General features: G+C 44.6%; 2 protein-coding genes across 9 annotated transcripts in view; both read right to left on the reverse strand.

Annotated features, from left to right (window-relative positions):
• Positions 1-13,142, reverse strand: LOC121666232 (OX-2 membrane glycoprotein-like). 3 transcript variants are annotated; one of them, XM_042031527.1, is made up of 5 exons: positions 11,033-12,831; positions 9,216-9,551; positions 4,175-4,486; positions 3,500-3,645; positions 1-2,612 (listed from the first exon to the last, which is right to left on the reverse strand). In XM_042031527.1, the coding sequence occupies exons 1-5, from the start codon at positions 11,082-11,084 to the stop codon at positions 2,508-2,510; spliced, it is 951 nt and encodes a 316-aa protein (XP_041887461.1). In that variant the 5' UTR covers positions 11,085-12,831; the 3' UTR covers positions 1-2,507. The 3 variants fall into 3 exon arrangements, with proteins under 3 accessions (XP_041887461.1, XP_041887460.1, XP_041887459.1); XM_042031526.1 differs by lacking the exons at positions 1-2,612; positions 11,033-12,831 and adding an exon at positions 13,061-13,142 and having other exon boundaries at positions 2,636-3,645; XM_042031525.1 differs by lacking the exon at positions 1-2,612 and having other exon boundaries at positions 2,636-3,645.
• Positions 12,916-23,368, reverse strand: part of CUNH3orf52 (chromosome unknown C3orf52 homolog) — a 24,751-nt gene continuing 14,298 nt past the window's right edge. For 3 of the 6 annotated variants that reach the window (XM_042031530.1, XM_042031528.1, XM_042031529.1), the window contains 2 exons: positions 13,522-13,560; positions 12,916-13,283 (listed from right to left, as the gene is read on the reverse strand). In XM_042031530.1, the coding sequence (XP_041887464.1) occupies positions 13,526-13,560 (35 nt within the window). In that variant the 3' untranslated portion in view covers positions 12,916-13,283; positions 13,522-13,525. Of the gene's footprint in view, positions 13,284-13,521; positions 13,561-15,334; positions 17,090-19,102; positions 19,118-23,368 lie in introns of those variants that run through there. The other 3 variants (XM_042031534.1, XM_042031533.1, XR_006016621.1) reach the window with 2 other exon arrangements.

Below are 23,368 nucleotides of genomic sequence, written 5' to 3' on the forward strand. Positions count from 1 at the left end.
ACTTGCTTCATATCGCTTGTATTGGAGCAGCAAAATGGAGCAGTCTATTTCACTTAAATATCCTACCAGTTTTATTTTTTCTCCTCTCAAGCTCCACACCAACCTCACCTACAGTCATGCAGGGCCACAGCAGACAAAAGATGTTGGGGATCACACCCACCCATTTATTAAAATCCCACATTTATTAAAACAAATATTCGGTCTGTGTATAAACCCATTCAAAATATAACCTCCAAGGAATTGCTTACAAATTGTTAACAGAAGTAACTGGACAGACAAGCACAAAATAATCACAAAGAAATCTCATAACAGCATTTACGATGTTCATCATTCATAGTCAAAACTTCTGAGTTCCTCAGTCATGCTTTTGTTGATTCCACAAAAGGTGGTTTGTATCTTTTCCATATTCTTTTTTCCCCCCATAGCTATCAGACTGTTAATTATCCACAGTCTGTATTCTTGCATTCATTTCATTGCTATGTGAAGCCAAAAACCCAGCAGTAGCATTCAGCATTTTATGGCACTGCATCTTAGTAGATGGGTTTGTATAGCATGAAGGTAAGTACATGTATTGGTTTTAAGTGTTCTGTATCTGGATGTCATGTTCTCGTTCTGATATCCTGAATGAAAAATAAGTCTTGTACAGAATTTTTCTTGTAAGCCAGCTTCTGGACCTATCATGTTCATAAGCAGAAACCTCTAAAAGCTTAAAAAAATTCTACATTCAGCTAAAAAGTAAAAGAAACCACAGTCCCACACATAAACAGATACTTTTGTGACTCCAAGCCCTGCTTTCCCACACTCCAGGTGATCAGCTTGTAGAAAACAATAATAGATAATCTCTGTCATTTTCCTGGGTTTGAATAGATTTCTCACTGGCCTTGTGCCTATCTCTCTTCCCTCAGGAAATCCTTTTCTCTACCCATGTCCAAACTCCCTGTTTCTGCAAGAGTTTAGTTTCTTTTTTTTATTAAAAAACCCCAACAAACCAAACAACAAAACCTTAGTCTAAACACTAGCAGAAACCTCATGTTAGAACTCAAATAAACTGCTCTAAATTGCAAGTGCAGACTCTGCAGAATGGCAAGGCCTGAGGCCACACAGCCTACTCAAGAAGGGTGCCAGGGGCTCTCCTCCCATTCCTGCCCTCCCCAAGCCCAGGGGAAATCCTTCTTCTCCCCTGACGTCTTCCGTCATGGAGGAAGAAATGAAGCTGCAATAGTGGAAAAGTTTGGACAAACCATTACTTCCTCCTTTGACAGTTGGCGGATAAGGAGAAAAAAACCCCAATTGTAACAGGTGCAGCCAGTTCCCCTTTCCCCTCACTCACCAACTGTGCTATTACTAAGTGTTAGGGGGGCCTAAAAAATGTATTTGATAGCAGAGACCAGATTTACTCATTCTCACCCACTTGCTTTCATTTTAGTTCACTTGGCTTTTTGACCACAACTTAGTGAGTCATGTGGGATGCCCGTTTGAAATACATGGATGAGGAAAAACCAGATTACATGCATTTGCTCCGGGAAGCCTGCACTGGTGGCTTCCCACAAGACCAGCATCAGCCAGGTGGGCTCATTTCCTCTTCCCTAAGTCTACAAGACTTCACAGAGCTCAGATCTGACCTACTGGTTATAAACAAAGCATTTTCAGAATAGAGAACACTCCTTGCCCTGCACTGGTATTTATCTGCCCATAAGGAAATAAATAAAGCACCCACCTCCTCAGGCCTACCTGCCTCCTGCTCCCCACTGCACTCACTTGCCACTACACCAGGACACAAACAAAATGTACTGGGCAACCTACTACCCCTGCAACTACTCCTTTATTGCCCTGCTTCCTCCTGCAGGTGGGTGGGATGCTGGGTGGGAAACACAAGGCACTGTGGAAAGCCCTGAGAATGAGGGAAGAAGGAATCATCTATGTGCCTTTTACATTGCTTTCCAGGAGAAGTGGCTGGAAATCAGACTTGGCACTCCCTCATGACTCCTGGCTTGAAGCCTGTTGCTCCTGGCACCTGGGTTATAAGTTCAGGCTGGCTGCAGTCTTGGCCTGATCTCTTGTGCCCTTTAGGGAAGAAGTTCAACACCTGAAGTTCAGAGCAGTGTGCTAGGCTGTTCCATGGATTTTCTGCAGCCCAGCTCCTGGTCCATCAGCAACCCTTTCAAAGGCAGCCTTACAAAATGCTGCCTTGTTTCAGACAATCCCCCATCACTTTTGAGTGTGCAATGTTAAAATATCAAAAAGTAATAAACAATGTTCAAACCCCCCAAAAATACAAAGCATAAGTTCCACTAAATGGATCCACACAGCCAGCATGCGTTTCAAATAAATACTTTACATTTTTTTTCTTACAAAACAGAATATTATAGTGTAACAAAATAAATAAATATCTATTATAAATTGTCCTTTTTTGTATTTCTCTGGGATAAAGTCACAGGAGGTTTCCTTGGAAGCTTGAGGTGCCATTTTAAGAGTTTCTCTCTTGCATGTGTAGGGTGGGGAGCTTCTCAGGTGTTCAGTGGTGCACTGAGGCTGGGGGACACCACAGGAGCCCACCTGCCTGCAGCTCCATACTGCCTGCACTTCTTGGCCTTGGTACAGGCAGGAAGTACCTGATGAAAGAGAGGTTGTTGTGTTTATTTTTTCAAAATATATGGATGTTTTAAGTGCGAGGCTAAAGATCCTGGATATTTGTATTGCCAAATGAGTCCTTGCATCTCTCTGTAACCCCCTTGCAATCCCACCAGTAGTCTTCAGCTTGGATCTAGAGGTATAACACCCCTGGAAGACGTTGCATTTCCTCCACTGCTTCTTTTTCTCCAGGATTTTCACCAAAATTCAGGGTGCACATGCTAGGCATACACTGCAAAGAGGATGAGGAACCTTCACAAAACTGGACTGTGATTCTCTGAAATGATGCCACTTCACTCAGTTTACCCCCACCTCAAGCTTGTATCCTGCACTCCCTGCACTAGGATAGCCTCCATGGACAACCAGCAGTGCCTCAGCCCGTGCTTCAGTGTGGGACCCTGGACTTCCCTCAGAGAGGCACGGTTTTCCTCCAAGACCACATTTTGTTTGACACACATCCTCAAAGCTGCTGCCTTTGTAAGCTGCATTGGCTGTGCTGAAGTAGATTATTTTAGGAGCTGCAGAAGACCGGTGCAAGGTCCTGGCCACTGCTTCCACAACTGTTTTGTGTATAAATATAGTAGTAGAGTGATGCTTCTGCTGCAGCGTGCTTTGTCATTGGCACAGTGAATGTTTTCTAGCTCCCAGCACTCTTAGGCACCTGTAGGCTGGCTATGCAGAATCAGGTTTCTGCTTCCCAGCTGTCTGGCTGGGGGCTAATTCCTGTGTCCATCTCCAGCCCAGGTTCAACCAGGCTTGGGCAGTGTGCAGGCAGCCCTGGTGTGGCTGGGGAGAGCCAGGTCACGGTACTGAGCCCCATGACCTGTGGGGGTGACCCCGGCAGCACCCTGAGGAAAGGCAGACCTACCCAGCATGGCCAGGCTGGGTTTCCCTCTGGGCCATGTAGGTGCCTGAGGCAGGGGTAGAGAAGGCAGGTGAGAAGGAGAAGGGAGGTCAGGGGGACCAGGACCCCCACTGCAATGGCAATGGCCGGTACCATGCTGCTGTCTGGACCTGTGGGGAAAGCACAGGGATTCAGTTTGTGCAGGAAGTAAAAATCTAACCCAAAACCCCATTCAAACATCCCTTGGCTATTCCCTGGGGTGAAATGGAGTGGATAGGGGCACTGGGAGCACATTTCAGCATGATGCACTCAAGTGGCACTGCCAGCAGACTTATGCTTGGGGTCTGATGTTAAGGTCAGGCATACAGAATTCAGTCTCTCTGAGCTACCCAGCGTCTTGTCAGTGTGTCACGCTACATGACAGGGAACCCTGTCACAAATAGTCCTTCACAGGGACAGAGGCTGGCGGACACCATGGTGGGTGAGAGGACTTGATGAGCAGTAGACATTATGTGCAGTTGCCCAGGGCATCTGGATGTTCCATGGCACCTCCTCCATCCCTCCCAAGCCCAGCCACAGCTGCTCTTCCAGGTACCTTCCCCACCTGCTCCCAACCCTCTGCGGAGTTTTCTGATCAACCCCAGGAGGTGTTGTGCAGTTTCTGCTCCACTCAGAGCAGGAGCAGAGTTACATACTGACCTGGCTCCAGGCTGTCTGTGGGCAGGACCAGGGTCACATTTAGAGAAGGGTGTTGGATCACACAGGTGATGGGGCACTCCTGAAGGATTTTGGAGTGGGTGTGGGTAAAATTGCTGATGACAGTCACAGTCTGGTTGCTGAACTTTATGTGGTACTCCCTTGGTTTCTGCTGCAGGATGCTGGGAAGGTGCCAGGTTATTTTTGGAGCTGGTTTCCCTGTTGCTGAGCAGCTCATCCCCACCATTTTCTCAGAGTCCTCAGCTTTGTCTGGACTGAGTATAAGCTTAGTTTCCACTTTGGGGTCTGAGATGGCTGTAAACAACAAAGTGACAAAGTCCATTAGTTTCTGCCCATGTTTGAGCAAAGAGCATCTATATTTACAATTTTCTTGGAGGACAAGCTTGCTATCTAATCTTGCCTCCCCCCTCCCAAAGCCCCAGCAGTGACAAATAAACATGAAAGTGATCGGACAGCAGTCTGGAAGTGAAGAGCTAGACAAAAGTAAGGGCAAGATGGTCGAAGCATCTGTTTCAATTCTGTTACTAGCAGCAACATCCCAACTGAGAAGTGGCGATTATGGCTGAGTTAAAAGCAGAAGGTAGTGAAACTGTGAAGTCATATGTCCTTTTCTCTCTGAAAGAGCTGAACTGCATTAATGAGTTAAAATTATTCTCCTTTAAAATTACCTTCAGGATTATCTTTACTGCTGTTTGAGGTGTGTAGAGTTGCAAATCAAAGGACTAAATGCATTTATTTATGCAAGACAGTAATAGTGAATTTGTATGTGGTTACACCATGGGATTTCACCTGTGGAGGGTTTGTGCTTGTATAACTTTGTTCCCTCTTGTACTGGGTTTTGGGTGCATCATAGTATCCCTTAAAACTTTCATTAAAGATCACCTCTTCTGAACTCTCTCACTCCAGAAGATTTGCGGATGTTGTCACATTTCATTTTAGTCTGGAAGAAGGATGAACTACAGGCATCATTCATGCTCACTCACTCACATGAAGTCTACTTGTTGATTCCTATTTATACAAACTGTATTTGCAAGGAATAGATAAAGGGGAGAAGTTCAAGAAGCTGCTTTCAACCTGGATAGAACTCCAGGTGAGAACTGAACACATAAGGACACATCGGTCCCGTGTGGAAAAGTCACCTATTTATCCTTTGACATAAAATCATACCATAATTTAGGTCAGAAGGGACTTCTGGAGATTGTCTAGTTCAGGCTTTTGCTCAGTTTGGTAGGGTCAGTTTGTGCAGGCCAGTATCTACAAAGGCGTGCAGTTCCATTTGGGAGTGCAATCCATGGCTTTCTGTGTGGCAGCTCACCAGCCTGCCTTCTACTTCAGTACATGTGCTGATGGAATAGGGGTCCAAACCACACTCTACTTCTAGGTCTCTGTTTCTGAGAATATTACTTTTTTTAACCATTTCAGTGCAGTGGCAGCTCTACTTTCAATCAAGTCTGGGGTACCACGAATGCCCTCTGATTAAAAAAGTATCCATTACTATAATCAGTAGAACTCCATGTGTATATTACTACTTACATAAGAAAAATAACAGCGCTAAGTGGCAATGTTTATGCTGAAATTATTTTTTGTCCCAACACTAAAACATCCCACTATCATTTGGCAATTCTGCTTTTAAACAAGTGAACCAAACTTCTTTTTATTCTTCTTAGGAAAAACAGTGATTTTTTCCTTTCGTGAGGTAAACAAAGATTTGCCTGTGAAGTGTAGCAGGCACTGTGAAAAGGGGAAAAGGCTTGTGCCAGATGCATAATGGCACCTATGACCTCCTAGCACAATTCCAGTTGTACCTCAAGAGGTTGTCTGTGTCCTCCAAGCCATAACTGCCAGAGGGTGGAACCAAGACTTTGTATATCAACAATTTTGCTGCTTTTTGTTTGACTTTTTTACAAGCCTGACCTCATTCACTTATTATGGTTGTGTGAGCCTAGAAAAAATAAGCTGCTATTTCTCCTGTTTTGCATCACTCATAGACAAAAACTCAACCCCCACAGAGTTGCTGAAACCTCTGAGAAAAACAAGGAAAGTGTGTAGGGGGATTTCAGTTGGAACTTCTCAAAATCTCCCAGGTATGAAAAGACTAGTGTCACAAACAAGTTATGTTTCAATTAATAAATGATCTCTGAACTTCTTCTTTCACTCACGGGATGCATAAAAATAACATATCCACCCACAGCATTAACTTCAAATATTACATTGCAAAATTAAAAAACAATCAAAGGGACAAGTCACAGATGTTACCATAGAGGATGAGAAAAAATTCTCAGTGTCTTGCCAGAGACACAGGCACTCTACAGCTGCTCTTCTTCTGACTAAGCAGTTCTCTCTCTTCTCACAATGGACCCCAAGGAATGATCCTGTAGGGCTGAGCTTCTCTCTAGCAAATGTCTGTAACAGATGCGCTATCAAAACCTGTAAGTGCTTGCTTTTGCAGTAAAGTCCCTCTACACTGTTTGCTAGTATGTGCTGGCTGTTTATGTTTGATGCATACACTTAACTGCTTCTTTTGCCTTTCATCAAGATATTTGTTTCCAGTGAAAGTCTTTGCATAAGAGGTTGTTTGCAAGTACTTGCTTTAGTCTCTCTTGCAGATCAGTATTGCAGATGTTCCCAAATTTGATCTCTGTCAGCATTCCCAAATATTTGAAAAAGGGACTTTCTGTAATGGCTTTCCGTGATTGGAGGGGGACCATCTGGTCATGATATGCTTTTTATGCTTAAAGTCTTAGCAGTGGTGTTATAGGGAATGATAAAAGATTGTACGAATCACAGTGTGCCTTGTGATGACAGAAAGCTTTTTCCAGCCATGGGGGGGGGAAAGGGGGAAGGGAGCAGTCTGTTTAAAGAGACCCACCAAGCTTGCTTGAAACTATTCTGTTCCAAAATGGATTTTGCTGAAGGGTAGGAAATTTCTGCTTCTTCCTGGGTTTGCTGTTTTCAGCCAGGCAGGTCTGACATCCCTCCAGTCATACCTGTTTCTTTTTTCACAGTGTTGTATCCAGTTCTTACGTGGTTTCATTTCCCCTCATCACGTGGCGATGGTGCCCGTCTCTCCCGGAACAGCCGCACTTGTGAAGGCTGCTGTAATCGGGCAATCACCAGCTCGTAAACTCCCTGGCAGTCCCCTCTTGAGGGCAAAGACATGGCAGCGTTTCATTTTCAACTGGTGACTCTGATTTTCTCACCTTGCCCTGAACCTCTGAGCCTTGGGAGATTCCTGCTGGCTTCACTCTCCCTCATGGGGCACCCTCTGGGCTTGTTCAGACAAGTTGTTCCTATCATTAAGAGTTGGGCAATAAGGAGCAAGACTGTGGCTTTTAGGTAGCATTGTATAAATTAACTTCAATGCAATAACCATATATGACCTAAAATCTTCTGTCAGAGTGCCAAATACTCAGTTTGTTCAAGGTGACCCTTGAGGGCAGGTTTGATACGGCACATTAAAGGGAGGCCACCATGACCTTGGTGAGGCAGCCTCTGGCAGTGGCCTGTGAGGCCTATGAGAGAAGTTAAGCCCTTCTCAGCTGATGTGTTTTCATCAGATGCAGGAAGAGATGCTTGCATGAGTGTGTGTGGCAGCAGAAAAACATCCCTTTTTTTTTTTAGAAGTAGTGCTCTGGTGAAGGATGAACCATAGCCACAAGTTTGGTGGTTTTGGGAAGGAATTCCCCTACTTGGGTAAAAAAAACCAAACCAAACCAAAAAATCAAAAGAAATCTCTGTGTTTAGATTTACATGATAAAAAAGAATGGGATCCCTCTGCAAGGCATTTCCATGTTTTTCCTGTAATATATAATCAGTGTTTACCCTCTGACTGACTCAGAACTGGGTTTCTTTAGGAACTTTCCTCTTGATATATGAAATACTGCATGAATTTCTCCTAATCTCTCTTTTCTGTCCTAGGAGTTTTCCCAGAAGAGGGGAAAAAGAACTTTTGTTCCAGACTTGATTTTCCCTTGTATTTTCCACCACCACCTCCTTTCCCCTGTAAGTTAGGAGCTTCCTTTCTCCACACACAGGACTCCAGAGACATGTGTGTGGACATATGTGTCTGTGTCCTTGTCAGCAGAAGGTACTAGGGTTAAACAAAATACTCTGCAGGGGTCATATCACCAGTGAAAGGTCACAGACAATGACACTCTCCACATGGGATATGATCTTTGGCCGATGTCCCCACAGCAGTCTCATGCATGAGAAAGCCAGGAGCCAACAGGGTGTCTTCAGAGCATTTTTAATGTCTCAGCTTTCTCAGCTGGACACAACCCAGCAGCTTTCCTCAAGAGATAAGCAGCTTATCACTCTTGGTTCTTTGACTTCCTCATTTGTCTTTATTTCAGGTTGCACTTGCTAGTTGATTATTTCATATGGAGGTGACAAATATTACCATCTTGACTCATGATTCGTTTCAGCTCTCTTCTTTAAGCTAGTTGATGCTGACCTGCTTAAGATATTCATGTGTCAAATCCCACAAGCTGTACAGTATTTCAGCCTTCTTTTTTTTTTTTTTGCATCCTTTTCCTGACCCCAGCCCAACTACTGTTATTTTTACTCTAGCTTCAAAATGAGCTTCCAGCTATTCTGGTCGTACATGTGCCTCTTTGCCTTTTGAATACTTTGCAGTTTTTTTAAAACCAAATGCAGAGCAAGCTAAAAATTGCCTGATTTCCAGGATTAGGAGGTGAGAGAAGCAGTGAAAGGAAGCAGAGGGACACGGGGTTCGTGGCTGTGGCCAGGCAGCTGTCAGCACAGCACAGGACCAGGGAAACTTGGAGGAAGTCATGGGTTACACGTCAGTTTTAAATCTCACTGTTGCTGACTTGAAAGGGAAGAAAATTAAAGAACTGTTGAATGCTGGTTTCCCATCAGAGGTAAAACCAGAGAGGGAGAGAGCCAGGGAAAAAGCTGAACCATTTTTCCTGCATCAGTGTAGCAATGTTAGGGAAGGTTTTTCACAGGAAAAATGATTCAATCCTCAGATGAGTGCCCGTACACAATTACAGTGCCTTACCATAAACCTTGAGACACATCCTGCCGGTGACAGCCCCCGAGGGAAATGTGTTGAAGATGCATTTGTAGCATCCTTCATCTTGGAGGGTGACTCCATGAAGGGAGATGGCCGAAGCTTGTAACTCGCTGTGGGCAAAGCTCACATGGCTGACATAGGCCTTGGCTATCTTTTGGCCGTTCATCGTACTGTAAGTTGCTATGTTGTCTTCAGCCCCATCTGTCTCCTTCTGCCAGGTCACCTGTATCACATCTTCTTTCGTGACTGACCGGCATGAAAACGTAACATTTCCTCCTGCCTGGACTGACTGGACCTTTCTGTTCATCACCTGCACAGAGGCTGGGGGAGAAGCAGGTGCCACACTCAGCATTTCTCACACTCTTCTGCAGCCCAACCCCAGCCGACGCTCCCGCAGCCCCTTACCTTCATTTCTAAACAGAGCAACTCTGGAGGATTTCTCTATCCCTCCATCCAGCGAAAAATTGAAAATGTGGCATGAAAGAATACCTAGAGAGTTTCAATGGACTTGCCACTCTCATACCAAGTATCTTGCCAGCCTGATACCTGTGCTGCAGAGAGCACCACTGAGAAAGGCAGCTCTGGTGTTGGGAGCCACTGATTTGTCTACTAGGACTGCTATCCCACGGGTACCCACAGAGAGGTTCCCTAAACTTCCAGCCATGCTAATGACCAAACAGCTGTTGGCCCAATACCATCCTCTTAGCCCTCCAGTGGCATGGAGTGAAGCAAATCAGTAAAACTGCTAAAAATTATTACGTGCCCCACTATACACTGTGTATTCACACTTGTCAGAGAATGGCAAAGAACAGAAAACCAGAAGGAAAAAGCAAGGTAGGGAGGACCTGAGGCCAAATACTTCTGTCCTCTTAGCATAGAAGTCATGCTGCTGAGAAGCAGCTGCAGAAGAGACCCTACTGAAAGCCCTGAAGCAGAAAACTTTCACAGCATAAATGCCGTGGTATTAAAAGTCTCCAGAGAAAAGAAGAAAACAATTGGTCTCCTCTTCCAGTTTGTAGACATGAAAAAATTGTTAAGGCTACAGGCAAGGTGAAGCTGACAGCTCAGCTCCACAGTTCTCTTGGGATAACAGTTTTCAAAGTTTATTTGTGCATGTCAGCATGGGAAGGGAGATACCAACAGTAACAGTTGCAGCACTGAAAACATAATTCAATTTACAAGAAAGGGAAACATCTTTGCAGACTTTAAGGAGGAGTGAAGTTGTCTGCAGTCCCCAGAGGTACACTAGGTTAACCCACTCGACAAAGTGCTCTGAGATTCTGGCTGTGACTGTGGCCAGGCAGATTTCCACCAAAGACCAAGAAGCCAGTTGCCAAGATGTACCAGTCACTTTGCTTTCCAGATCTCAGCAGTGCCATAGGCAGACTACAAACCATGATCATGGGAACTAGTTTGAAACTAATTCAGCCTTTTCTACATGACTTTTAAGTACAAAACCAGTGTAATACACCCATGCTTTTGATGGCCTGAGCAGATACCCACAAGCACAGTTTGCCTGCTTTATAGTTTGCCCATTGCAACCAATTTATACATCTCTCTTTAACTTATAAAAACACTGGTGGTAAATTAAGAAGTGGATGCTGCCAACACAATCAGCAGTGACACGTCCAAAGGCCCAGGTAAGTAGCACAGTGCCACAAGTACCGTGTCACCAATGGGCTTGCCCCAGGAGGGTGCAAGGTGGGGATGGCAGCACCCAGCAGCACAGAATGAGGCTGGCACTGAGGTCCCTAATGCTGTTAGGATAATGACACAGACACCCAGACAGACAAGGGAGTTACCTGGAGCAACGGTCCAGATGCTGGAGAGGAGCAGGCAAGTGACCATCATCATCTTAGCTGTGTGCTCAGTGAGACGAGCGACTGATCCACTGAGCGCCACTTCCCCTTTTTTATATGCTTTGCTCTTACTCTCGGGACATTCCCTCCATGCAGCTACAGTAAATCGAAGCTTGTAAAAACCTCCAGCCTCTATGACTTTTAGGGGATATAACAACAAATGTCAGAGCCAGAAACTCAGGTTTTCCCAACTGTGCTGCTAAGCACATAGGGGTGCTGTTTTTTTCACAAGCACTTTGTCCATAAGGTTGGGTTTTCATAAGTGCCCAAACACAAGCACAGATTTCTAAACTGGCTCAGCACCCAGTGTCTGTGGGTTGCAGGAGGAAAGGCCACCCTGGCCCTGACCTGAGCTCCAGGAAAGGCCATGCTGCAATGAGTAGTTCAAATGTCCCTACATATAACTCAGAGGACTCAGTTAGGGGTCTGCACCCTTTGTGTGAATCAGTGAAGACCCAGGAGCTGCTGAGGCTTCTGTAACGTAACTCTTTTTCTAGATTAAGGAGACCAAAGCAAGCCAAGAGGAGGACTCAGGGCCTCAGGGAAAGAGCAGAGCCTTGGTCTCGCCTCTCCTCCGTTGAGGTTCCCACCATCTCCACAGGTCCATGATCCTTCCCCAGCCCTGTCCCTGGGAAAGACAGGGTTGCCCTTCCACAAACACACCCTTTCCCCTCTACTGTCACCTGAGATGACATAAAAATAGGTCACACAACTTGTTTGAGTCATTGTGCCTTTTTGCTTTGTCATTGTTATGCCTGTGTTCCCGTTTTTGTGTGGGTTGTGATCACACTGCTGAAACCAGCCAAACCCTCTGCCACAGGTGGCTCACTTATGGCCCAGTGCAGCAGCCAGACTGTGAGACCTCATTTGCTAATCAAACTTCTACTGGTAAATTGTGTTTCATGTTTCTGATTTCTGATGAGGTGGCTTACATTTTTGCAAATTCTTACTACTCCAAATGACTGTGATTGCAAATAAAATGTTTTCTCTCAGCTGAATGGCTGCACAGACTAGCCTTGAATTATGCAAATCGATTGCAAGCCTGTGGGCCCAAATCATAAAGTGACACAAAAAATTCTCAAACATGCTTTCACATTTATGGCTCCTTCTCTACTTGGTGCTAACTAATCTGAAAACAGAAACAGCTCAGGTATCAGTATTCCTCTAAAGAAACATTTTGGATGTGCTTTTGAGTAGGTTCAAGAATTCATTCCCACAAGTCTACAAAATGCAATTGCTTCATACTATTGTGTTTTTCCTTTGAGGTATCTCATTTTCCTTTCCTTGAGTTATTTTCATAGTTGCACTTTCCTGCAAAATTTCTGGAAGGGCATTCTGGCCTGATCAAAATGTGAGATTGCCACTTAGCGATCACAAAATGAACTACACTTGATTTTAAAAAGAATTGCAGTCCCAATTCTGTAGGAAATGTGTGTAGGAAATATTCTTGTCAGATTTAACCAACTTATTTTCTCTCGGAAACACTCTAATCTTCCAGAACCCTTAAAAACTGTGTGCTGCTAGAGGAAACACTTTTCAATGAAGAGCAAAATTTCAGTCTTAGCAAAGGACAGAGATGGCTATGCCGGTGGGAGAAATTTGTTGGCTTTAATTTGTTACAGCATCCCTGATGAGAAAGAGCCATGTATGCGGTCTGCTCCTTCCAAGCTCTGCCTTTCTCCTGACAGCTCCAGGTGCCACAGGGAACCTGAGCATGCAGGGACCTCCCTAATGGCCTTCATGTGTCGGTGCTTGCATGTGCATCCAACTGCTGCAGCATCTGTCGGACCACTCCCCTTTCTCCAGGGACCAGACAACAGCAGCAGTTGATTAACTACTTTAAACATAACATTTTATTCATAATGAGAGATCCATTAAACCAGCCACTTATTTAAAAATGTTGAGTGTCTCTTTAAGTGTATGTATTCCTGCACTGTTCATCTTTGCATAGACTTTTGGTGGATTACAGACCTTCTCCTTCCTTGTCAGTCAGATCCCATGCTCTTCTGCTTCAGTTGCACAATGTCCTCATTTCTGAGAACTGCACACCGTGCCTAAGGTTCAGCCACATTCCAAAAACAGTGAAAGCTTGGGGATAAATTAGGCAGAAGTAGTTGTGCAACTACTGCTTCGAAAGCACAGTGATTTGTATTATTTTCTTCCTTTCTGTTTCACCAGGATGTTCTCTTCAGTTCTGAGTAAATGAAAAAAAGGACATACAAGAATTGCACAGTCACAAAATGCCAGCATTTCCCCACAGACTGAGTGACTAATGAAATTAGTAATTCACATAGTTGAACTTCCAGAAAACATTGCCAGGGACAGTCACTCAGGCACAAATGTAGTCTAAAACATCGGTTTGTCAACCACCAGCCTAAACCACTGTTTTTATAACCATCCAAACCCAGGTTAACAACTGGACAGTTGCCTACCTTGTCAGAGGGATTCAGTGCCACCTCTCAAGGTATTGCCCGTAAAGAAAACAAAACAGGTGGAGAGGGTTTCATCCACTTCTGAATTGCAGTGACTCTGGCTCCTCAGCTCTAGTTGTAGGTAGCACTGTTGGGAAGCAGCTTGTCGAATGCAATTGAACGGGCCTGGAACTTTATAACATGTTTAAGTAGTGCCTGCATATGGCAAATCACTCTACATCTCAGTTGAGTTTGGAGAGCTGCAGTACACTGAGGTAAAGACAGTAGCTGCATCAACCAACATTTGCTCCAGCCTCTGCCATTGCACCAGGGCAGGCTGTGGCAGTTCAAAGCCAAGGGATGCTGCAGGACCAGGTGGTGCTCATTTAGGCAGGATTACAGACAAATTGTTGTGTTTGCGCACAAGTTTCAGGTCAGAGGACTTAAGGGTAGTTTGTACACAGTCACAGCTGTTTATCCTTGTAATGTTTGAATTGGAAGTATGTGATCTGTGATCTCTCCCCAAACTGGACTCCCTCCCTCTGCTAACACACTGCTGTCAGCTGCAAGTTACAGCTTCCATTGCTGAAATCTGGTGTTGGACTGCCTAGCGAAGTGCAACACCAGATTCAAAGGAGGGGGCTACTTTTTGGAGACATAGCTCATGGTGGTGTACCTCTATCTGCAAAACCACATGCTCCCAGTACGTGTTCTTAAAGTGTCCTGTTAACTGCCTGACACTTCCTGCCTCTGAGGTTTGATGAAGTTGCTGCAGACACCTGAAGTCTTACAGAGATTTTATTTTTCTTTTCTGGCAATGTACTGCAATTACAATGTGTCAACTAAAACTTGATTCCTCCCCAGCCAACTAGCCCTGCAAATTGTATTTCTGGTTCTTCTATTTTTCTTCTTCCTTGTAGCTCAGGAAAAAGAAAAAGGGATAAAAGTATAACAATTTTTTTAAAAAGGACAAAAAGGAGGTGAAGAAGCACAAAACAACTGCACTGGAAAACTTCGGTAGCAAAGACGGTGCTTCCTTGTGGTTTGAAGTGTTTGGTTTTTACAATTCAGTTTGTCACAGCATTTCTCAGAAGAGCTAGATGGCTATGCATGTGGTTTCCTCTTGCCAAAAGCACCCAAAGTTGCTATTTCAGACTACAGAACCTAGTGGGAGTCCATTCTGCAACACATTAGTCACTTTGTGGAGGCCACCAGCTCACCCCAGCACCCCAGGAAGCTGCATCACTCATCCATTCCACTCTCTTCCTCTCCCACCCCCACTTGTTAATGTTTGCCTGCAGTGGAGGCTTTGGGGTGGTTTTTGGTTTTTTTAGGTGCACAAGATCTGAGTGCTGCATACCCTTACAGTGAGATAACCAGCTGCTTTGGTCACTGAGTTTCATTCTGTAACACAGCCACTAAAGAAAACAATTCAGCCAGCAAGGAAACCCCACCAAAACTGGCTACCAAAGGGTACAGAAATCCAGTGGAAGGATGGGAAACTGCCCACCAAGAATAAGGTAGGTCCAATACCATTTTATATTTAATTACAAAACAAAAGGACTAATGGAGTGATAATGAGAGATAATGAGCTGCTTTGATCACTGAGTTTCATTCTGTAACACAGAAAGTACAAAAACCAATTCAGGCAGCAAAGAAACCACACTAAAATTGGCTACCCAAAGGTGCAGGGATACAGTGGAAGGATGAGAAACTGCCTACCAAAAATAAGGGAGGTCCAATACCATTTTGTATTTAATTACTAAACAAGAGGATTAAGGGAGTGATTCCAAAACACATAATACCTGCAATGAATCAGCCTCAAGGGATCATGCGAGGCACCATGAGGAGCTTCTTGATTAACAAAACATAATTTAGCAAGCAAATTAAGATGAACAATATAGTTCTTAATATGTCAAAGAGTATTGCCTCAGGATGATGTTTAGAGAGGTGATGTCATCTGTAAGCTCCCAGCACAGAGAGTCTGCCGAAGGGAGGAAGGGAGTTCATCCTGGTGAGGAACAGAAGGAACAGAAAATACTTGCCATCCACTCCAAGTTTCCAGGCAGGAAAACTACACTTAGAGGAGATTCATCTTCGTATCTCCTATCTGTTAGTACCCTGTCTCAAAAAGACAAGCTTTTATATATGCCATATAGAAATAAACTAAATTGTACAACATATTTAATTGCTGTACACAAGATATGTGAGTGTCCTATAGTTACGTACAACAGTGGTTAGGAATAGATTCTCTCCTAAGGAACTACAAAGACAGAGGAGGATGCTCAACAAGAACCACCTAGGACAGGTGGAAAATTCCCTTTCTTTTCCATTGTCTTCTTGGTAGGTCAAAGAAAAGGTCATGCAACCTCTGAGTACTGTACGCTGACTGCTTACATGGTCTTAAGGAACTCAGATGAGGCACTCCATTGACAAAATTGAATGTTCCTCTTGTTTCCAAAGAGCACGCATCTCTCACATCTCTGCAGATCCGTGGCCAGATGTCTAAGTTGTGACCACATTACATGGCCTTGAAGAAAAGGGCAGAAATTCTCAAAGCACAAAGCCTTGCTCTCAGAAGCAGTTTGAGTCAAGGCAAACAAAATCCATGTGAGACTGGTGGGTCCTTGCCTGTGGCAGCAAGGAGCAGGGATGAGCTCGTGTGCCTTAAGGGTCTCAGGTCCAGGCTCTCAGCTCCCAAGCTTGCTGAATCCCCACTTCTTTAAGTGGTCTTGTCACCCTTACATGTGGGATCTGCATTGCTTTTGAAATAATTCCTGACTGCTTTTTAGCAGCAGGAATAAGAACAGAATTCTTTATAAGAATCTTTATAAAGTTTTTGTAAAGCAGATTTTTCCTGCTAGCTTGGTGGGGCTGTGAAACCTGTATCCCCTATCAGAGGGGAGGAGCCACTGCCATAAAAGACATAACTGGTGTGGTGCTGTGCCCCAGTCTGTGCTCATGTAGCTCCCTACCCTGTTTTCCTCACTTTCAAAAACTCTAACAAACCACTGCCAGGAGAAGTCATTCAGGGAGAGCATCGACCAGCTGCCCTTGCATGGCAGAGAGCAACTGCAATTCATCTCACCCAAGCTGCTGTTGATGAGCCGGGCCAGCTTGGGGTGATTTTTGCATGGCACATGCCTCCTCAGTCATAGCTGCCCCACTGCTGACAAAGCCATGTCTTTCAGAAAAATCATAGACCTTGCAGAAGTTCAGAGGGATGGAGAAATGACGAGGTTGGAGCTTTTGGTTTGGTTTTGGTTTTTTTTTTCCAGAGAAGAAGTCATTCTTATGCAGTGACTCAGCATCCTTGCAAAACTCTGGTGCTTCAAAGGTCCAGTCCTGGTTACCACCGCTCTCCAAGCAGTGTGAGAGGCAGAGACTGAGGGTCAGCTTGGAAAGGCTCCTCTGCTCCACAGCACAGGGCCAGCTCAGAGTCAGGCCAAAGGGAAAGCTCAGGTTACAACAGAAAGTTTGTAAGTATCTCGTAACAGGCAGCCCATCCACATACAATTCCTAAGGAATGAGGCTCATGCAGTTTCATCATCCAGCTGTCAGCATCTCTCCTGAGTAACTTTAAGTAGATCTGAAAAAAAATCGAAGTAGATGGGCACCTATAGGTAGGGAAGTGAGAAAATTGGCAGCCATTTGGATGAAATATCCCAAAATTATCACTCCAGTGAGACAGGCAGGCAAAGTTCACCAGCTTCAGATGAATTATCCCACATGTAGGTGAGGACCAGCCAATGTCTGGCGGAGTCCAAGGGAGGAGGGCCCAGAGTCAATTACAGGGGTGGCAGCAATTAAAATGTACTGAAGTGATGGGGTTTTCTTTGCCAAGCAGCCAGCCACGGAGCAAGGATGGTGCTTTTTACTTGGTTGGATGTGGGGGTTTTTGAGAGTTTGGCAGTTTGATGTCAGAGGTGGTGGGTTTAAGGAGTCAGGTAAGAACTGGATATTTTTGGAGGAAGGTCCAGCTATTTCTAGACCAGCAACCTCTTGTTGTGGGACACCAAGTTAGATGGAGACAACAGCTGCAGCAGGTCCCCACTGAAGCCCTCCCTCCTGAAGGCTGATGCTGTCATGCCCCAATGCAAGTCAGAGGAGCTTCATATTTCTGGAAGCAGGTGAGGCTGGCATCACCCCTTATTAAGGTGGCTCTGTGGGTGTCTGTGAGACCTTACCAGCAGCATCTGCCCAGGAAGTCCCCATTCAGGGACAGACAGGGGTATCCACTGCCCTGTCTCTTGGCCCTTTGGCAGCTGGGTTGAAGTAAATTCAGACTGAAGGCAACCTTAGTTTCAGGTGTGCAAAGCAGACCTAAGACAAACTTGAGCTCTTAACAGCAGGTGCTGGGAGAAAATGTTGCAGACCCTACCATTTATCTGTAAACTCTGCTGCTTCCTCTGTAATTAATTTCTTGACTCTTTCCTTCTTCCTATACATCCCCAGGTCTGCCATTTCACCCCTCTGTTTGGAGTGTTTGCTTTTTAGAGGCATTTCTATATTTGGTTTGACCACTTCCCGAGCATGACAGCCTCTGTAGCCTGTAACATGGTTCATGAAGCTTCTCTGCAAAGAGCTAAGTGAAACTGTGGAGAGAAAGAAAAGGAAATCTGTCTTTTTTCTAATTTTCATGAGAGTCACATTTGTCCTCTTTCATGACTGCTGGCCAGAACTATTTCCGAGCATTTTTAATAATAAACTTATAATTGCCTCAAAAAACTTCAACCCAATAAATGCCAACCCTTCAGAACCCCTCTGCACCCATAGGCAAGCTGGACTCCCTTTCTCTGACTGCTGGGGACCTGCCTCAAAGAGTCAGCATGTCTGTAGCATGAATGCAGATGCTGAGAAAGGCTTTCAATTCTCAGACCATGCGATGCATATTCCTGCAGGATTACACATGATTGACTAAATAAGAATCTATCTAAGAGTTATGCATCAGCTTACACATCTAATTTGCTATAGGAACATATGGTATTTATCTTTTGACAGTCCTGGGGAAGAGCAAACCCAGCAGCCTTTTCATCTGAGCACGGGACTAAAAAATCAGAAGCCAACTGAATATAAACAAGAAAAAGTGGAATAAATAGACATCAGGAAACAAAAATACTTATATCAAACTCACAATATCTGACAGCTACAACAGACTCCTAATGTTAGTTATGTGTATTATAAATACATATACATATTTTATTTTAAATGTAGCTCATAGGACTTCTATTGAATTGTATGAAATTGTCACACTGGCATCTCCAACTAAGCTAGAGGATTTTATATCCACTATAGGCAAAACTCTATTTATAATTAAAAGAAAACCAGGTAGGCAGCCTGGAATGAGGTAGTATTACAGCTTTATTTTTATGCCCAGCTGTAATGAAAGCTATCTATGTTCTCCCACTAAACAGAAAATTGGGAAGTTCACTAATATTTGCAAAACTTTCTGCTACTCTTGTAAGAGCATCAGGGACATCTGCAGAAAGAAATTATTCCAGGTGAGTTGAGGAAGTTAGGTAGTTTATAAAAGAAATGAGACCTAAGAGCAAGGAAATTGAGCAAGGAAAGTATCAACAGCAAAAAAGAATGGTGGCATTACCTGTTTACCTCAGTCCTGGGAAAGAAAAAAAAAAAGCAAATGAACAATTAGAAACTGATTCATAATGTACCTCCACCAGCAAGTTGTGTGTAATTCCTAAATTCATATGACTTGGCAGCTTTATATCCCTTAGCACATTTTTATTATATATATAAATCTAGCATATAAATATTAATGCTACACTGCAAAATGTTTGTTACTTACCAGCCTTTTACAACCACAAAATTGTAAACTATAAGCAACAGTGCATGCCCCAGAAAGCTCTTATTACCAAGAAACTTGCTGAGAGCAACTGAACACAATGTAAAGGCTCTTAAATTTGCCAAATGATTTCAGTCCTTAAACCTGCAAGTATAGTCTTCTGATTGAACCAGCAAGGATTACTTCAAGTGCTAGAGATCAGATCTGATAGCTTTGCACTCACCCTCATGTGTTTGCACTTTCTTTCACACTGTTGCTACATTTTTCTTCCTTTTGCTTTTTCCCAAGACATGCTAGAGGTCAGATTGATGGAGATCATTTGTGGGAGCATGAGACTGGTTCTTTCCTATCTCTTCCCAATATTTACTGCTGACTCACCCACCTAGAGCTCTTTAATATGAACAAGCCCAGAAAGGCTGATTGCTCCTCCAGTCCACAAACTTTGCTGCTGTACTGCCAGGGTTCCTAGGGTGCTTCCCAGGATCAGCTAAATGCTGTAACACCTGCCAACAGCTGCCACCTGCCCTCTATCCCTCGACCTTTGATTTGTGCCCTGTGGCAGCCCCTGCTTCTGCAACCCCCAGAGCAGGGCTGGGTGCCTGCCAGAGGCTGCCTCTTGGAGAGAAGAGCAGCAGAGAAGCTGCATAAAGTGCCTTGTCCAAAAAGCTGGAGAAGGCATCTCCCTAAGGGTTTACATGTGCCCACAGTTGGCAGCAGGAAGTGAGGACCATGAAGCCCCTGATCTGCCTGCTCACCCTTATTTCCATGCCCTAGGTGGAAAGCGCCCATCCCCATCCAGAGAAAAAGATACTCCCACAAGCAAAGTAAGTAAAGAAGCTGCTTGAGCCCCTCGGGTGTGGTGTGGCATGGCGTGAATGGGGACATGGGGGAGTCCTCTGCATCGCTGCAGAGGCAGCTGGCAGGCACAGCCATGGGCAGCAGCCACGGCAAGGCATTTTGCATCCCAGGGGAGGGAAACCTCCTTGCATTGGGTGGGAAATATACCTGCCCTCTGATGCCCCACTGTGCTGGATTGCTTGGGGGCTCTTTGGTCTTTTTTGTCTCCGGAGAAGGCAGCAAGAGGGGGCAGCCATCCCCTCCAGCTGTGGAGGTGCCTCAGCCACTGGCTTGCAGCTGCCTCCTGCCATGGGGCACTTGGCCCTTGTATGCTACAGCCAGACCCACAGGCTTGCAAGCACTTGAACCACAGTGGGGGAACCTCTGCTGTGCCCCTGCTTCCTCCCCGGCAAATGAGGTGGAGGGCTGCTGGAGCAAGTGGGCCAGCACAGCACAGCCTACATTTGCTCACACACTAGCCCCCGTTCCTCATACACAAGCACTGTTTAGGACTTTCTCTAAGGAGATGTCAGTATGAGGTGTTCTCCTAACCAAAGAGTTTCCACATATTGAATATGCAAATAGGGGAGACTGTGACAGCCAGGATCACATGTGCTCACATGAATCAGGAGGTCTTGGTTTAGATTCAGGCTGCTGCCTTTTACCTCTTGTGGGTAAAGCCATTCATGTAGCAGAGGTATAATACTTTTACCACTTTCACAAGTTGCAGTATTAGGAAAAACCCTCTTCTTGTTAGTCATGTACATTGGCAATTTCGTGGCAGTGTTAAGGAAGCACAATAATGTTTGAAAACACCATAAATTCTCTAAGATGGCAGCTTTAATGCAATATTGAGAGACTGACGTCTCTCCTGACAGGTTGCAAATAAGTATGCTTAAGAAGCCCTGTTATCTTAAGCAAAAGTGAAAGTTCAGCTCTGAAATTTTACAGGAGAAATCTGTTCAATCCACCTCATAACAGGGGCCAGCCAGACTGATAAAGATAAGGCTTGGAGAAAGCAGGATGTAAAATGACAGACCTCTACCACTGAGATGTTTATGGCACAGAGAGACAAATTTGCAGAAAAGCTTCAGACTTGCCAAACGTATGCACACAGACACCCATCGCATGTGGCACATCACATGGTGCCTCTGTGCCCAGCACCCAGCCAACAATCCCAGGCAGAATTAAGGCTGCGCTGGTCATACAGCTAAAATACAGTCAGAAAGCAAGGAAGAACTTTCATTTCTAAGACAGACATGTAAAACTGATTTCAGTTAATTAAATGAAACAAAAAACAAAACAAAAAGAAAAACGCAAGATTGCACATCTAGGTTTAATTAAGGTCAGTGAGCAGTTCTGTGTGACACAAGTGTGTATAAACTAGAGAAAAGATTAATCTCGAAAAGCCACCAGAATTACTTAGCTCTCAGAGGTTCAACCCTTTCCCCTACTGTTGTCACACAAGTTCATCCTTTTGCACAGCCTATGCTCAGTCTGTAGCTGAGTAAATCCTGTGCTGACAAAAGTCCTTGTCTTGTGCTGCTACACCAGAGAATGACACTCACATGTGTTTTCTTCCTCTTTCCTCAGCACAGACCTGCAGCTATCTGCCAGGTACCATCAAGGTAAAGATTAAAATTCATTTCCCCTCCCCCTACTTCCCCCCTCCCCCCCCCAGCTCTCTAGGGCAACTGAGTCCAAAACACCCACATTTTAGAAAGAAAAATTGTCCATCATATTCCTGCAGAAGAGAGAAAAGCCCATAATAAAACTATTTGCTTAGGATGTAGAAAAACACCAGTTTAAGCCTACGTACAAAATGAGTGTATGCACATAAAACTGTAACACTGATATGCAGCCCCACTCTTGGGCAGCCAGTGGCCAAACAGACTGCAGCATGCACTCATAATTTCTGAGGGTGAGTGTAAGGTTGTCTGGCCCAAATCAGACAATTCAGGAGGCTGAACCTTGTGATGATGTCTTGGGCGAATGTCCTCAGCCACTGCACAACTTAGGGCTGTGGGGGTGCTTCTCTGTCCTCCTCCTCCTTCCCTTCTTCACTCAGCTTTTTGGTAGCCAGCGGAGCCTCTCTTGACTACTGGTGTGTTTCCCCAAAAAGTTTCAGTTTCAGCATGACACTTTCTAAAAGTCATTTAAATGGACTATTGCCAACCAGGTTTAGTAATAAAGAAATCTTCATTTGAAAAACAAAGGGAGATTTAATCCTTTGAGGCTTAAAGGGTTTTGGTTAATCTTTGCACTATAAAAAAATAGCCGATGTATCAACAAATGGCTAAGTTTCTGTTGGAAGAGGAAAAGGTTTCCCCTTCCAGTGTCTCACTGCCTCTAGAAGGAAGAAAAGGAAGACAAAAGATCCCCACAAAACCAAACATGCCCTTTCAGGTTGCACATTTAGCATCTGATAAACCAGAATGGAGCAAATAGTTGCATTGCAATGCAGGAAAGACTGGTAAGCTAAACACACTGCCCGTTCATCTTACCTCCCTGCTTTGGGGTTAGCTTTAGGAGTTCTGGCAATGCACCCCAGAGTAATTTAAGAGGTAACCCTATAACTTGGTGTGCACCCTGCTTCTCTGCCCAGACTTATCATCCTGGAAGGCAGGGGTTTGGGAATAGCCTCTTCTCAACTGTTGCACTTCACAGTCTTGTGTGGTTCTTTGTCTGTGGTTGTTTGTGTGTGTTAATATACTGGGCTCCGAGAGGCAGGAGCTGAGTACCTGTGGTTTGCTGCCTCTGCTTTGTAAATAGTTCATTTTAGCAGAGGGTAAATGAAGTTGCCTCGAGTCCCTGATGATGAGCTATCACCAGAAGCCCTATGTACCGCAGAATGAAGTGCTGCATTTTAGCAGCCTAACTGGGTTGGTTTGTGGTTTTTTTTTTTAATAAAGATGACATCAGTAAAGCAAAAGTTGGTGCCCAGCAGATAAGTGGGTGTTAAGCAGAAAATTTTGAAGAAAGTGGGCAAGATGAAATGAGCTCATCATTTGTACCTGTGAGTGTGGGATGGACTGTGGGGGAAGAGGAGGGGGTGGAACTGTAACGGGGAACCTGCCAAGTAGCTGTCTGGTTTTGAGAGTTTTGGTGTCCCAAGGAAAAGTCCCAGAGTGTGGTTTGAAGACAGTCCTGGCAGGGCTGTTAGTGCAATAGGAGAGACGCCCCTTCTGAGTGTTAAACTTGGTTTGTGAATAATGGAAGTTTTCACAC

Source organism: Corvus kubaryi, unplaced genomic scaffold (genome assembly GCF_017639235.1).
Source record: "Corvus kubaryi isolate FWS band 111438036 unplaced genomic scaffold, C.kubaryi_AGA036_p1.0 37341, whole genome shotgun sequence".
Lineage (NCBI taxonomy): Eukaryota > Metazoa > Chordata > Aves > Passeriformes > Corvidae > Corvus > Corvus kubaryi.